The 17,908-nt window shown below is 37.6% G+C and overlaps 1 protein-coding gene across 1 annotated transcript in view; it reads left to right on the forward strand.

The window, feature by feature from the left end:
• Positions 1 to 17,908, forward strand: part of LOC140753788 (uncharacterized) — a 411,935-nt gene that overhangs the window by 132,870 nt on the left and 261,157 nt on the right. Inside the window, exon 3 of the mRNA XM_073088571.1 lies at positions 17,249 to 17,294. Within this exon, the coding sequence (XP_072944672.1) occupies positions 17,249 to 17,294 (46 nt within the window). The remainder of the gene's footprint in view (positions 1 to 17,248; positions 17,295 to 17,908) is intronic.

Consider the following 17,908-nt stretch of genomic DNA (forward strand, 5'->3'; position numbering starts at 1 on the left):
TTCGTGTACCGCCGCGACGAAATATCGCCAAAGGGCACGGCCTATCGAGGCACCGCCATAGCGGTTCGTCGCGATGTGGTACACGATGTACTACCGCTCCCGCCGTTCACTCACACCCGTTCCATCGGGGCGGTGGTGAGTGCGGCGGGCCAGGAGCTGCGACTTTTTGCGGCCTACAGACCGCCTGGACCCCTCTTTGACCCGCAGGACATCCATACCATCCTGGACGATGGTGCTGCGACCTTACTGACCGGCGACCTCAATGCCAAACATAAGGCTTGGGGATCCAGAATCGCCAACCAGGTGGGACGCAAGCTGTACGAAGACTCTGAGGCGAATGGCTACGAGGTGATTGGGCCAGAATCACCTACGCACATTCCCTCGGACGAGTCCCATCGTCCCGATGTCCTGGACATAGTGCTCCATAGGGGTCTCCGTTGTCCCGTCCATGTGGAGGTGCTGTATGATCTGGACACTCAGCACCTCCCCATACTTATCACGCTTGGCCTAGGGGCCGATTCAGTGGCCTTCCAGCGCCAAACTCGAAGGGTGGACTGGGGAGCTTTTCAAGCCACCATGGGTGGCGTTAAACTCACCCATTCGCTGCACACGCCGGAGGGGGTGGAAGCGGCGGCCAGCGCCTTCTCGGCTTCAGTCCGGGAGGCGCTGGACGCAGCGACCACCCTCCAACCGAAGACGAACAGACGCGCGCGGCTCCCAGCCCACCTGGAGAGGAAACTTGCGTACAAGCGCTTATTACGCCGATTATGGGCGCGCACCCGCTGCCCCCGGGTCAAGCGTGACCTCAACGCAGTGGCGGAGGAGTTGACTGCTGAGATGGCGGAGTATCGTGGGGCCACCTGGGAGGCGAGAGTCGACCAGGCTGGCGAACACGAGACCTCACTCTTTCATCTCAGCAGGCAGCTCACCCGAGCCAAAGCACCCGCCTGCCCACTCCTAAATGGGGCCGGCAGGCGGTGCTATGCACCTAAGGACAGGGCGGAGATCCATGCGGAGCACTTGGAAGAGCAATTCTCTCCTCACCCCGCATCCGCCGCCGCCGCCGAACACCACGAGATCGTAGAGGCGTGGGTAGAGGACTTCCTCGGGCGTCCGACACCGCCACCCCAGGGTTTGGAGTTCATCTCCCCCACGGAGACGCGGAAGGTCGCCTTGCGCCTACCGAAGCGCAAGGCGCCAGGCCCCGACGGTGTGCCGAATATGGCGTTGGCAATGCTGCCAAGAGGAGCCGTAGTCACCATGACTAGGCTCTTCAACGGTATACTTCGCACGGGCTACTTCCCTAACATCTGGAAGTTGGGGAAGGTGATAGTTCTCCCGAAGCCGGGGAAAGACCGCCGTCTCCCGGCCAGCTACCGTCCCATCACGCTATTGCCCACCATAGCGAAGCTGTTTGAGAGGCTGGCGTTGAAGCGACTGCAACCGTCACTTATTTTAAGGGACGAGCAGTTCGGCTTCCGCGCCGGCCACTCAACAACGCTTCAGCTGACACGGGTGATCCACCATCTTACAAGCGAGACCAATTACGGACGACACACGGTCGGCGTCTTTCTCGATATCGAGAAGGCGTTCGACCGCGTATGGCATCCTGGGCTCGTTTTTAAGCTGTTGGAGTCGCCCGTGCCGGCTTTGCTGGTGCGGCTAATAGCGTCGTTTTTAGATGGGCGGCAGTTCATAGTAGCGGTTGAGAACGTCACCTCAGACCCCCGCCCAATACGTGCGGGCGTGCCGCAAGGCAGCTGCCTCTCGCCACTACTCTACGCGCTCTACACGAACGACATTCCCACCCTCGAAGGTCACCTCGAGGAATGGGAACGGGACGTGGAACTCGCGTTGTTCGCGGACGACAGCGCGTACTTCGCGTCCTCTCGTGATCCTGTGCTAGCAACACGCAGGATGCAGCGCTTGCTGGACCTGCTCCCAGAGTGGCTGGACAAGTGGCGCATGGCCGTCAACGTCGGTAAGACGGTCGCGACACTTTTCAGCCGCAGGCGTACTATGCCGCCGCCGCTACGTTTCCGTGATCGGGAAGTAGCTTGGCAGCCCACAGTTAGGTACTTGGGATGTCACATCGATCGCTCGCTGCACATGAAGCCCCAGGTGGACCACGTGATCCGACAGGCTCGTGCTGCACGAGCGATGCTCCGACCGGTGCTGGCATCTCATCTGCCGACCCGTACAAAACTAAGGGTGTACAAGTTGTACGTCCGATCACGCCTAACTTACGCGGCACCAGCATGGTATGCCTTGGTGTCAGAGTCCAATCGCAAGCGTATCCGTTCTGTGCAGAGCCAGGCCCTGAGAACGATCGTGGGGGCGGGACGTTACGTTCGGAACGACGTGCTGGAGCGCGACCTCAAGGTTCCGACCATAGACGGGTTTGTGGCCGGGTTGGCGCGGCGTATGTACGCACGCGCCGACAACGGTCCACATGCCCATCTCAGAGGCTGCGCGCCCCTCCACGCTCGACCCCCCGACGGTCGCCCGCTCCCTCGTGAACTCGAGGGGCAGGTGTCCTCCGACCATCTGGAGGACTGAAAATCTACACACGCAGCCTAGCACAGGTCACGTTAGGACCGATTGCTGCACCGCTGCCACACGGCAGCTCACAACACCGGTGGGCAGTGTACCCACTGAGGAGATTGCCCGGGTAAGGAGGGATCCCTCGAGGCCCGTATTCCCTGCGCCATGCGGCGAAGTCACGCCGCGGCATAGGACGACCATCTTGCTATTCCCACCAAGTCCTGATTCCCGATAACAGCAATAGCAGAAACTCGGAAACTCGGGTAAGTGCTAGTGCGTAGTGTTATACGGAGTTATCTGTTCAAGTACTTGTGGATATATATAGAGATGATATTACCATTTATTTATGTAAATTAAACTGTTGATTGATTTTTATAACGAATGCAGACAATGTTTGTATGTTTATTACAAATAATTAAATCCCGTTTTAGTAGTATTAAAAAATACGTTATTAATGTAAAGAATTTTGAAAACGTTATTATTTAAAACACTCGCGAGCAAATACGGGCGCGTTGTAATATCAACGTAACGTGAAGATGCATGATGAACTTTACTGAAGGTCGCTGTTAAACCTAATCTATTATTAGATATTTTTAAAAAAATATTTTTGAACCAGGCAGGTTCAAAAATAAATTTAGCCTGGAAATTTATATTTTTAAACTGCAAACAAAAGTTTGTACTACCGTAATTAATACTTGAAATAGAAAAATAATGATTAGTATTGGAAACATTAAAGTAACAACACAAAATGTATCTTTTTTACATTGGTTTCAAAATAATAAAACAAAAAATAGCAGCTCTACACCATATCCCAATCGTGATCCAGTGGTAAAATCTGACGGAATCTTAAGTCCCTTTTTGGGGAAAGACGGACGAGTTCAATAAATTGGAGGGTGACTCTTCTGGGGTGGCGCTAAATTGCTCTATACTCCGCCGTAATATAGAGTCTTCGATGGTACTTATGGATCTAATCACGGTAGAGAAAAGAAATAGTTTGTTTTGAGGTGAAGCTGAAATTGTGGATGTAATAGAGCGAGGTATTCTGTGAATCTTGTGAATTTGATTGTGTTACGTTGGCTTTTATATATATAACTAAAGGAAATCGCACTTTTATTTATGACTGTATTGTATAGTATTTTTATAAAAGGTAAATGTAAAGGTAAAAACATGGTGTCTGTCAATAAGTTTATTTTGAAAGTTTTCACCAGGAAAATTTTAGATAATACATACTTTATGCCTTCATTACCAAAATGTACCTAAATAAAGCAAAATAATAAAATTCTGATGATGATTTTTATAACATTAAAGTTAAAGCTTATATTTTTAAATTTCATTTTAATCATATTAGTGTTGATCATAAATACATTTCTTAAACGAATTTTGTAAAATATCAAATATAGTATAAAAAATACTATTCAAAATATAGTATTCAACACTTGATTAACTTTAAATGCAATAAAACTAGTAGGTATGTTCAGTTGATTGACAACTGTTATTTGTTTTGACTTTCATTACGTTTTTTTCTATCTATAGACTCGGTAACAATTTAATTTAATATTTGAATGTGATCCATTTCAATTCGTCGGGTTAACGTCAATTATAACATTCTAACAATTTTAGAACAAAAATTAATTGTCCGATTTTAATCAATGTATCTCTCATACAATGCAAATTTGTTAAAAAATACAAATTTAATATTATTTTTATTAAAAAAGAATAGCAAATGTAATGGATAAAAAAAAGAAAGTTTAAAACATTCGTAACCATTTACTCGTACAAAGTATACAGAAAGAAATATGAAAATATGAAACTGTTTCTCATGTCGTCGTCGACAAGACATACTCGTATTGAGTATTGTAAAGGTATTTAAAATTATTCTCGATTGATAGCATCCGAATAATAATTTATACAGCTCATATTATGTTATACTATCTTAAGGTATATTAAGATAATTTTCTGTACGCACTGCCGGTGATTTTCTACACACATCTGAAGTGTAGCCGAAAATAGAGTTATTATCTACAGTAGTTCCAATATACGTACCTATATCGGCTCCCCTATGTAGTAAATCTACAATTCGCACCGAAGGTGACAACTTTTATTTTTCGCCACTCGAGGGGGACTGCAATTTGTTATCTGGAATCGGTCTTTCCACGGTTTATGGAAGTCGAGTGTACTTGTCCCGTTTAGAGGAATTTCTGCAAACTTAACTTTGCAACTATTTGATTTATGGTAGTTGACAACCCGTGAAGCTGGAATACAAATGTTATATATTTTAAACTATCAAATAGAAAATATTTTTCGATATTCGAAGTTGGCTATAATTATATTTGTAGAAACTGAAGTAATATACAGAGAATTTTAATTGTAAGTACGTATAAGTCACCAAAGCTGTCTCATTAAAAATATGATCTAACTTATAAATGAAATTTTACATAAATATGGTTTAAGAGGAAATTGGCGTATAGTTTAATACAAATAGTTAATAATCCTTCTTATATTTTAAAATACGTCTTATATTTTAAAATAAACAGTTAATACTATGGAACCTAGCATTACAAGAATCTAAGATCAAAATCTTACAAGTAGTAATTCGTAAAACAATTTAAAGGAAGTAAGTATATACTTAAATTTAAACAAATTCCTTGGTTTCTGTTACGTTACAATCAGATATAAGGATATAATACTTCCATCTAATCCTCCTAGCGGATGACGGGTAAAATGTCCGCTGTACACAAATAAAGCCTCCATAATCGCCTTAAAGCTATCCATACATTCAATTAAACCTCCTCGAGCTTAGCACCGAATTCCCCTGGTCTCCTTGCGAACCGTTGGTAAGAAGGTTTTTCAATAAAATATTAACGCAGCCCTGGTTTGAGGGTGACGTCGTTTAGAGCATACGATGCGACTTTGATCCGATTTATAGTCACTTCAAGATGCTTAACAATGTATTTATGTCAACATAATACGGCAAAGATGTTATGAATACGTGTACATTTTTTTGCCTTTTGTATAATTATACCAAAACGATGAGGCAGACGGGCTATCTAATGGAAAGCAGTCACCGTCGCCTATAGACATTTGCAACACCAGAGGAGTCGCCAATGCATCGCCGGCTTTGGAGGAGAGCTCTTTTTACAACTTTTTTGAGGAGCCCCGTGTCATTCCCTTTTTGTGAAGGTCCTACTAAAGTCTCGGTTTCTGTCATACGCGACTGTGTTATAAAATATTTGTCATTTAGTTGTACAATATTATTAATAAGGTATATTCTATTCTTACGTCGACCTATTGACTTCTACGTTTCTTCGAGATGGTTGTGTATTTACTAGACATGTCGTAGTCGTGACGTCAAAATGGTTTGTTGGTTAAGGGCTCCGCATAGGATTAGCCGCATACTTATCCCGGCGTTCCCGACAAGAGAGAGTGAGAGGCAAGTTGATTGTAACAATTGTGAATGTGCGGTCGGGAACAGTTGATTGTACCAGATACCCCATAGGGAACATTGTACTCTACCACTCGGTAACACGGTACATTTTAGCACGTGTAACGTCCAGTCTTCTGCTCAGATGGAGTAATTGCAAGTGTTTTTGAGTGGAATTTGTATTTATTGTAGCACTTTCAAGTCTATTATGATGTCTTTGTAAAACAGATTATAAAGTTTCAAAAGGTAATCGTTAAAAGTTTGAAATATTGTCAATCGCTTTAATATCGAGTCTGAACGATGCTTTCGATTTTGAGAGTATAAAGAGAAAAATAAGTATAATTCCGTCCATTTTTTTTACTGCTTATGGATAAGATAAACACAGGATCCTGTTTACTTGTATTAATAATATACAAATGTGAATTTTTTTAAAAGATTCTGCAAGAATGTTAATGGTTTTGTGAATGGCTTCACGTAGAACCCTTGTTTTATATCGAGTTGGTTATAGGTGGCCATGAGGTGGATTAAATGCTTGTTTACAACTTTAGGCTCATAAATAAGAATATTCAATTTTATAAACAAATTCACACAATGCGTCTCATTTGAGGCTTTCTAACGCTGTGTGTGAACAAGCCCTAAATCACTAACTAATTATTAGTACACTACGGAGTAATGCGTCGATAGAGATACGACTTATTTCTCTTTCCCCAATAAATCTAGTAAATCGTTACTTTATTGTTACGCTCCTAATCCTCGCTCACTAATGAAGAGTTTTGTACAATCACTTCTTTTGGTAATCCTCTTAATTGCTTTCATTGGTTTTTCGTGTAACAAATAGAACAATAAATGTAAGAAAAAAGTATATATTTTTGTATTGATTTTTTTAACAGCAGAATCAGTAAATCAGTAAGCCTTTGTGAATGTGTGTCATCGTAGACTCACTACTATTTCAAATATTTGGGCACTAGAGTATGACCGTATATGCATTGTTGCCTCAGAAGACTACGAATAAGTACTTACTTAACCTCTGAGTTTCCACAATATTTCTTCAACACAATAGTTCAATAGAAACGTTAGCTTTACATCACTGTAAGGCAGAAATAAATGTGGTGGTAGTTCTCCTTAAGTCGAAACATACCCATCGCGATTTGACTGCAGTGAAACCATCACCACAAAGATTTCTACTTTAGAACGACAATATTAAGCACTCTTGCGTTCTAGTTTGAAGATGGTGGGAAAGTTGGTATGCTAATATAAGACATCCCCCCTGATATAGGACTTGAATCCTACTCAAAATGAAGTCCAGAAATCCCTTAGCTATTAGTTATGAAATTCAACGAATTTCGTCAGAAATAGGTAAGTGTTGTTGCCCTGATAAATATGAATACCGAAAAGGAATTTCTTCTCTCTCATATTATACTGAATTTGTCGATAATAGTTTTATCTACTTTTGTATCTTAGCACGTGAACAAATGTGGAAATAACTAGCACAGAACAAAGTTTCATTGTTAGCGCTACAAGAGCCATTAGCAAAACTAATGAATGTGTTCTTCTCATTATTTCGGTTTCGTTTGTGTTGATTAGAACTTTTATAAGAATAGAATTATTCGTAAGAACGTTTTGATTATTTCATGTAGAAATATATTAGTACACAGTACTACATACATTAGTATGTTGATACAGGGAGAGACGTATCGCAAATGCACGAAATAGCAATAGATAGTTTCGTTGAGTTTTAAACCCCTATGGATAAATTACAAAGAATGATATAATATGGCAATAACATGTGTATGATACCATATAAATATTATTGCATATCATGCATTATCTATACCATAATTTTTAATTTTACAAACCCCGTACCAGTATGTAACGCCTAAACCTCGCGCATGTGTGCGTGCAATAAAAATATTGAATACACAAACATACCACATGTAGACATTTTAATGAGAATAGAAATGAATCGCGCGAGAAACTTTTTTCGGTATCTACGTCATCATTCCAAACTGGTGAAGCAAACAAATGAATTCCTAGAAATTCACCAAATGCCTGACCACGCTTGTAGGAAGTGTGATATATTTTCGTCCATTTTAATTCCTAGTGACCAAAGACCCATTGTTTGTATTCACAACGTGCGCCGGATGATTTAAGCGAATTTGGGCTGTGATAAAATTTATTTGGAGCGAAAATGTTAGTTTTCGTAAGCTAACGTTTTTGTTGCGGCAAATTTTTGACATTTTGATATATTGGTGATGGTTTTTGTGAACGTTTGTGTAATCTGTGTAATGAGTAGCAATGGTTTTTGATTTTAACAGTTTTATTTTTGAACATATTGTACCACAATTGTTAGCTTAAAAAATAGAAATAATGTTGATGAAATAGTTAGTATCCAAAGTAGTAGTTAGTTATCCAAAGGACATATCTACTTAGTCAATTTAGAGATTAAAATATTTTACAAAAATGAATGACAACAACCTTTGCGTGAACGTCCCGTTGGATCAACTTGTTAAAATTTTAATATATGTAAGAGATAACAATTTAAATAAGTAAGCATATATACGGTCGAATTGAGAAACCTCCTCCTTTTTTTTTAGAAGTTGGTTAAAAAGGCAAAAAATGTGTATCTTATCATATATATGTCAGATTTTAAAACTTCGGCATACAGCTTACAAAGAATTATTTCTTAGACACCACAAGTGTTACGAAAGCCAAGGCTTAAAATATTAAAACCTATATCGTCATACTGTTATTACTTTAATAATATACCTACTAAGTAAAATAATAAAATTCCCAAAAATTTAAATTTCAAGGTATCAAAAGCTGAACCGTCCACTTTGAAGCATGGGTATTTAAGAGCGTAATAAAGATGTTGTGGGGCATGTATTGGGGCTACTGCGAAGCGGTCAATACGATCCGTATTGACCGCTTCGCAGTAGCCCCAATACATGCCCGTTCACCCCTTCTAATGCAATAAAACAGCCCCTGTGGGTATGCGTTCGTGCGTATTATCCACCTATGTACTTTTATGACTCAGGTTTACGGAAATGAAGTAGATAGGCTGCAAAATAAACACTTAACAATTTTTAGGAAAGATAGACACTTATAAGTAATATTTTTTATTTTTAATAGTGATGCATGTTAAGTGACTGTGGACAGAACAAAAGTAAAAAGACACCCGATTTAGTCATTTGCTTAAGAAACTAAACAAATATTTGACAAATAAACCTTCAAAAGGTAACCGACACTGTGAAATTGGGAGGGAGTAGTAAAACCCTCCCGGTCGCCGTCTTCTCGGCTACGTAGAGGACTCCGAGATCCCCATCGAAATACAACCGAAGTCCTCTGAGTGCGTTGCCCGGGAGAGATTTACTCTCATTCCACATCTATTTACGTCCTGTCAGTTTACGTTCTTATTAACTTTTAATAACATAAAAATGGCAAATGAGCATGCAGTCCACTTCATATTACATGGCTACTACCGCCCTACGGACATCTGTAATCCACTCAAAATAAGATAAGAATCCTACCTGAGGTCGACTAAGTTGGAACGCCTCGTATAAGCATGCCTCAACTATGTTCCCAGTAATAACATTTATTTGTATGTAATAATATAGTGTCTACATACGTCAGTAGTGCGTAGACTAAGTTCGTCGATTATCTAATTTAGCCGCGGTCGTTACGGAGACGGATGGCGCTCGTAAATACAACTAATCCGCAGCCGCTAATGCGTGATCACCTAAGCTTCTGATTCTCGGCGGCCATTACATGCTTTGTGAATGGACAGGTGGGATTAAAACTAGTATATTATGTTTGGTTGACTCGAGAAAAGTTTAGCAACTTTAAACGCTGTGTAAAGGCAAAAGATTAGTGAGATCTTTTTTTAAGTAGAAGAGACTTACACATAAGAAACCTATATCCAGTAGTGGCAGAGGCTGAATACTTGTCACCGCACCCATATTATACTCAACTCTAAAGGCTAACCCCAGGTAAGACAGTAGTCTTCTCAAGAATTGGATATAAATGCTCTGGCCTTAAGTATAAATTGAAACACCATGTGTAAGTACTTCAATCTTATACTCAGTGATAGCAATTAGATAGCAATATTCTATTTTAGGTCGCACATAGATTGATGAACACCAGGTTAACCATAAGTTCTTGTGCTCCATCCATTTTCCGAAATTATCTTTTCCTAACATTTTTTATAAGAAAAACATTGGCGTGGATTGTTAGAAATGACCTGCACTTGTTTCAAAAGTAAATACCATATTGTATGACGTATATCAAAAATGATATAACGAGCTTTCAAATGCAGAAGCTTATTATCAACAGACAATAAAGGTTTAGGACGGGGAATATTAAAGGGTTACCCCAATTCTTTGCCATAAAACAAAACGTCTTTGTAATAAGCCGGTGAAATAAAATCGAGGCGATCCAATTATTTATAAAAAAGAAACTGTTGGTTTTAAAAATATCTTCTCATGTCCGTATCTTTTTAGAAAATGATTGTTTCTTTAATACTAAAGATGTAGCAATTCATAATTAACTGATGGAGTGGCTGATATACGGACTATATACGCACTGTTTAAGTATGTGGGTCTAGAGAATTGTGAAATTTCGAGGGTTTAATTGTTTTTCACTGATGCATATCATATGTAATCATATGCAAATCATATCATGTATATATTAATTTTTAACTTAGGTAAAAAGATTAAATTTTGTCTTAATGGACAAACTGACGGTTACCGAAGGTTTAATAAATAGCTAAAATAGGTTAAATAAATTTGCAAAACGGCACTTAAAGCTTCAAAATTTTTGCATGGACACGATAAATATTTATTTAGATACAGAAGTAAAATGCGTAAAGACAATGGGTGTCACAATCAAGCCCACTAGATTATCCATACAAATCACACATTCGTTGGCATTCATTGCGCGCGGCTCTATCCATAAAAACGTCAACGCCACACTCTTATAAATGTCACGGCGATTTTTCAGCTCCACAATGACCGGAATGCTCCATACGAGTATTTAAATGTAGTACCTGACCGAACTACGCTCTGCGTCAACGCAGACCAATGGTCTTGTAATGCTTTTCGTAATTTTGAAGTACCAAGAGGCAATGCGTTCCACCTTATTATAAGTGGCTCTTGCCGCCTATTGGACACCTACCCTTACCATGAGTTATTACGTTTTGACAAATATGACTGTTTTGGTATTTGTTTACGTATTTGCCCATACAATTTCCAATCAGCGCCCCTAGCGGATTGTATCAAAACTGTAGTGTCAGTAACGTAACATTAAATGTCTAAATTGACAAAATGGCGCTTTATGTTTTGTCTCTCTTTTTTGAGGTAGACAAAAAGTTCATCGTCACTTGAGCACTTACTTATTGTTACGTTTACTCAGTCTACTGAAGCAAACGGAACAGAATAATAGATTGAGTAAGCGTAACGTAAAATTGTGGGATGTTTTGAAAACTCACGGTAAGGATACTGTTATCGACCCCAAGTAATATACGAGTCTTGATGTTGACCACTGATGCGTTGCTACCGCTGACTATATTGAAATACCCCATAATTATAAGTGTTTAACCTCATTTCTCAATTGGAACGCGGCATCGTTTAATTCTGTGATGGTGCCACCGGAATCAATCCGCGAAGAAATCCACCACCTCATGCATATTATGGAAAATAATTGACCTGTCCGTTCATTTGTTTCGAGTAAGATGCAGAAAATTGTAACTCACACTACCTGAAGCCATTTATAGATATCTGCGTTACCAGCCACAATATAAAAGTTTTAAACATCTATTCTTATGTAGATACAAAGATGGCGATACAAACAAGAATTCCCATATTACACCTGTTTACGAGCATTATTTAAGATATAAAACAATATCGATAAAACTTTGCGTTACTTAAGAGCCAAAAATAAACTACAGGCACATTTATTTCACATTTTAATCCTTAACCAAAGCTTTTGTCGATTGTCACGGGCGCAGTGATTTTTCAGTCCTGAAACATCCCAAATTGATGTTCACGTTTAAAACGGAGAATTTTTACAGCTACAACTCGTTAAATAAACACAGTTGGAATTGCTGAAAAAATATCCGTAGGCCTGAAAGAGTGCGTTGCTTCATGATTCTCGTACTTTTATTTTGATTTTTAATTGTGTGCGTGAATGCGATGGAGCGATGGACCGGAAAGTGAATTCGTTCATTCATTTGTTCATTCTATTGAACATTCAATGCTCAGTTAGAATGTGAATGACGTTAATTGATACAATTTTAGTGTGTGAGTTGAACGATTTTATAATGATTTAGATTTTTGAACGCTAAAATAGCAAGGTTTTAGCTAAACTGCGGAAGGTCTAGAGCTTACACCACCATGCTTCAGTCGAGGAAAGTATATTAGTAACCAACTAGTAGCCAATGTTTTTTTAGCGCCCATCAAAGGTAAAGGTTTTCATCAAGATTTAATGTTTATTCGTTTATTAAAGTTAAATATCGGGTTTAACAATTTTATAACGTTCGATCGTACAACGTAAGATGAAATTTAATGTGGTCTTCTGAGCACAGAAGCGCGCAAGTTAGATCAATTGTGACTTACAAAATATAACCATAGGCATATGCACCAATATGTAACGCACAACAAATTTTGATAAATAGTTGTATGTATTTTTAAACACGCTTCACATTTTGTGTAACCAAATAACTGATAGGAAGATTCCTTGTGTTTTGAAAGCAAGAACACATAAAATCCATATATAAATCAGATAAAATTAAATTTCTGTCTCACAAGGCGCAAATCTAAAAGTCTGAGCAAATCATTGTACTTACAGCACGTGTTGTTGTAATCAATTCATGTTTCACCCAATCCATTCAAAGTTGCTCATGGAGAATTATCCAAGTATTTATTCGCATTAGGCGTAAGGATTATCTCATTTTTCCATTCAACGCACGATAGCTCACGCATTATCTAACCAGATTGAAAAATTAATGAGCTGTACACATTCACTGGGGATGACTATCTTTGAACTTCGGGTACTGTTAGGCCCTACCACGTCGTCCTAAGGTTGAGATTGCCGGTGTACTTACCCCTCACCCTTCCATTCGGGCGGAAAGTAACAAATTTATAACGTTCGATCGTACAACGTAAGATGAAATATATGAAGTCTTTGTTCATATTTTAGTTTGTATATTGTACCTTCAAATTATTCAAAGTAGAATGATAGTCATTCGTAATATGATTGTAAATATTTTGGTAAAAGGATATCGTCGCCTGAATGATGCCAATTTGCAGTAAATTATGGCCAAATGCGATATACTACCGCTTTCAATTGCGTAGAGCAAATGGGTTGACAGTTCGTTATTTGAAATGACTATTGAATCTTGATGCTTAATAAAATTAAAGCTTCAAACTAAGTTTCATCGTGTCGTGGGCGCAATAAACAACGAAAAAATAATATGAATATAAGAATATAAATACCAAGACTTAGACCTAAAATATTGTCATCATTTGATCATGCCGATCGAATCATGATCATATGATGTTTTAGTATTTAACTTATATTATTTAAAAAGTCCTTCCTTATATTGACACAAAATATAGGAACATAAAGAAGATGATTATGCTTAAGAAAAGATTATTACAAGATAATACACTACAATTAAGCTATAATACTCGCCAAGTCGTTATTTGCGAAGACACTACACAGTCTTGCGACACTACAACTAATTATCGAACAAAATAAACAATACACTGTGTACTTAAAACACAGTTAAAATACATCTTGTGTTGGTAGATTCTTTGGCTGAAAGATACGTAAGTATATCTGTAGGTATGGCCAACCTGCCTGGAATTATGTAACATTCGCTAACATTGTGTTATGTTATGTTATCCTAATAGATGTTAAGCACTTTAGTAATGTGTGTTAGCACTGTAAACGGTACAAGAGTCCAACATAAGATCGCAAACGCGATTATTACTCCTGTGGGATAAGTAAGAATAATAACAGATGCTTCAAACTTCAATACACATTTACAACGATGTGGTGGTGATACATATGAAATTGCTTTTACATATAAATTACTTGATACATTAATTCCTATGGAGCCTTAATAAAGTAAACAACTCTTTGGTAAACATCAAAAATGGATCTGTGTCTAAAAGTAAAAAAATAACTTATTTTTTGGCTTCTATTAAAATAATTGAACAAGCACTAGCTAATCTAAGAACCTTAAAAACTCATGAAAAATTACCTAACGGTAATAGCGATTATAGTGGTTACCCACAACGGTACGGTGTGGTACGGTAACTGGAACAATAGGTGTTATTTAATGAGGCTTACTATGTTTGATATAACAACACCGAAATCATATAAAATAGGTACTATGTTTTATTTAGTTTTATTTAAAATCGTAAATTGCATTACCCGACTAATGAAAAATTAAAGAAATAAAATTATTTGGAATGTTTTCGTGTTAACGCCAACCTTAAGTAAAACCAATAAGGTTTTATTGACGGAATAAGGACATATTAAACTTGACGAATAAATATTTAAAATTGATGAATAATTATTTTTAACTGACGTCGTATCAATTCAATAATTTCAATTGACTTGGTGATTTATATTTATATTATGCTACTAACGTCTACGGCGTAGCAGCAATCGCCGAACTTACACATCGGTTACGAACTAGCTGGTAACGTAGCGTCGATACGTAGATTTGCTACGCAAGTGTATATTAAGAATTTACACCGCGCGCCCGGTTATCTATTCCGGGCGTGTAGACACGCATATTGGCTACGCTACATAGCACCAGCTATCTATTTCACATTGCTACAGGCGTAGCGTCGCGGATGTTTCTCATAATTGGTAGCTCGTTTACAATGTTATTAACATGTGTAAAGTAGTAATAGTAGCACGGTTTACGGGCCGATAAATTTTAAATTTTAAATACAGATATTTTTTTCTTCGTTAATTTATTCGTCTGTCATGTTCATGTTGGATTACTGTAATATTCTACACTAAAACTTGTACGTAGAAATAGATGATTAAAAAGAAGTTATATATAAACTTTACGAAAACATCAAGATTTCTCGGTGATAATGAAAAAACCTGAGACAATGATAAATATGAAATATGTATAAAGTTATATACTCGTATCAATGTATGATTTATATTATTTACTCTAGGATTCTAGAAGACGATTCTAGATAAGAGATCTTTATTCGGTAGCATAAGACGATTTAGCTGTATTTCTAATTTTATTACGCTCTGAACAGACCATTGTAAAACTTTATGTGTTTTCAAAATTTACGGCTGGGTAGTACTGTTTCCTAGTTTTTCGTAGAAAAGGCTATCTTTTAGAATGTAATAAACATTAAAGTACAATACGAGGTCTGAAATAAAATGGTCAGACAATTACTTCTATACATACTTTATATGAACAGAATAATGAATTTGATTGAAAGTAGTTTATTCCCCATGCCACAGGTGCCATGGAAAAACAAGCACCAGGATATAAAAACCCAGAAACTTAGAAAATATTAATACACCAATGTTGAGACCATAAACTTAGAAGACTACCTTGTAGGAGGTCAAACTCGAAATCTTATGTGAGTCAGATCCCTAGAGTTAACTTTATTGACTATTAAAAATAAAATATCATTGTCATTTTACCGAAAAATTATTTATCATTGTCAGTATATTAAATTTTATTTATCTATATAATTGTCACTAAAACGAGGAAAAAACGTAAACATATTAAATGCATTGACGTTTTTAAAACAAATTTTCTTGTACAAATACTAAACGTCACCACAAAATGAAGTTCAAAATAAATAAATATATATTGATTGATAAAGTGGATAGTTCTAAACAGTATAAAGCAATAGTGCTAAGCACACAGTGACGGAAGCGTTGGCCAGTGCGGAATGGCGGATTTTATTACCGCACGCGCCCCGCTATTTGTCTGCTGCAACGGTTGGTTTACGATGTGGTCCAAGCGGAATAAAAATGAGACGTTATTTTTTAATACATTTTAAATAAGTAATTCTTCTCCATAACGAAACACCTTGTGAAGTGGTGGTAGTTGCTTTGACATTCAAAAAGTGATCTGTAAAGAACCTATTTTGAATAAAAAAATTGATTTGATTTGATTTGATAATATATATTTTTTTATAATAGGTGTAGAAGTAGCAAATGACCTACTACCTGCCTACCTACTGCTGCCCATTAACATCTGTCTTGAACCTGAGGTCGAGCACAGATTCGTTTCTGCCCCATGCAGGCTAAGCTGGAACGCCTCAGATAAGTATATTTCCCTTGCACACCGTTATACAGCAGCACTTAACATTGCTGCTATTAAGGGAATAAGGTGTGGCGGCGATGATACATAATTCCAAATCGGGTTTTGATTTTATGCTCGCATGTTTGTATGACCGCGTTAAAACATAATTATCAATTTGTCATAAAATTGTTTGTTTTTATATGTCAGGTATCCATTACGGAAATGGTTAAACCGAATTAATCAGCGATTTCAATTTTTGGTTCTTTCGTAAATCTGTGATTACCAATACGCAACACTATTAAAATCTTTACTTTTAATTAAGTGACTTATTATATTACAGTATTTTTTAAACATTTACACGTCAATCGCCATAGGGTCGTAGCTTGCACCATATGCAAATATTCTGACTTCGAAATATATTTGGGAACTAAAATACATACTCGTACAATGCAGAAATTCAGTTAGGTGATATTGAAGCGATAATCTTTTTATATCTCATAATTTTTTTATTGTATCTATTGTAAAAAATTGTTAAAGGTTCTAGTTAAAGCCGCACACTTTATTTGTGTATATGTGATATGTATATTAAGTAACGATAGCCTATATGTTGAAATTCGCTCTCTCAGCCGAGGGGTCCGAGGTTAAAATCCCAGGTATCTCTGATTCACAAATGTATGAACCTTTTACATAGGATTCAAACATATTTAGGAAACCTGTATATCTAACAGATCCTAAAAGAAACCTCAAAAATTTGAAGTTTATTAACGCGTCGGTCCATGACCTGAACCCCCCCACTCACAGAGGAGACCCGTGCCCAACCGTGAGATACTAATGGGATCATAATATACCTGTTGTCTTTTTGTATTACTTTTATAAAACTGAAGTGTAAAAAGTCTTTAATGCACAAATTATAACGTTTTATTTTTAAACAAAGTGTCTAATAGTATTTATTTTTCATTCCGGCGAATAATGCAATAATTTTGTTACAGTGGAAGTCGCGGTGGGGCGTCGTCACTAAGCTGTCGCCTGCTGCAGGTAAGTGCACAACTTTATTATACTTTTAATTTCTTAAGCCGTTTAGTGTTAGGTGTTTTCACGTGTTTAGTTGCTACGGTTAAATAAATTAGATGGTGGTTTTACAAGTTTTCATTTGGAAGATACCTTTATTTTCTTGTATTGATAATGTAACATGCCCATTGAAATGTTTGACCTACATGTTTGTGATACAATTATTAATAATGAATTATGAAATTATGCATCTATAGATATATGGTTTTAATAACGCATAATGAAAGTAAAAATTGTAAATACAAAAAATATATAATGGTACTAAATTAGTAGCTTATAAATGTTATAAATGAAAAATTATCACTACTATCTAAAATACCAATAAAACAAAGTGCTTCAGTCGTAAACACTATTTTTAATTCAAATATCTGAATCGGTAAAACACTAAACAATTTTAAACGTTCTTATTCTACGTCCCTATTCCTATTACAATAAAAACTAGAAACGCAATGTTACATTTCTTTTACGGATTATAAAGCCACTTGCGTAACCTCTCATACAGGTCACTCGACACAAAGCCGACAGCTATACAAAAACAACGCATATACGATAACAGGTCATTAATCGTCTTCACAATTAAT

Source organism: Epargyreus clarus, unplaced genomic scaffold, assembly GCF_041222505.1.
Source record: "Epargyreus clarus isolate Ecla_fem2 unplaced genomic scaffold, WU_Ecla_fem_2.2 ptg000027l, whole genome shotgun sequence".
Taxonomy (NCBI): domain Eukaryota; kingdom Metazoa; phylum Arthropoda; class Insecta; order Lepidoptera; family Hesperiidae; genus Epargyreus; species Epargyreus clarus.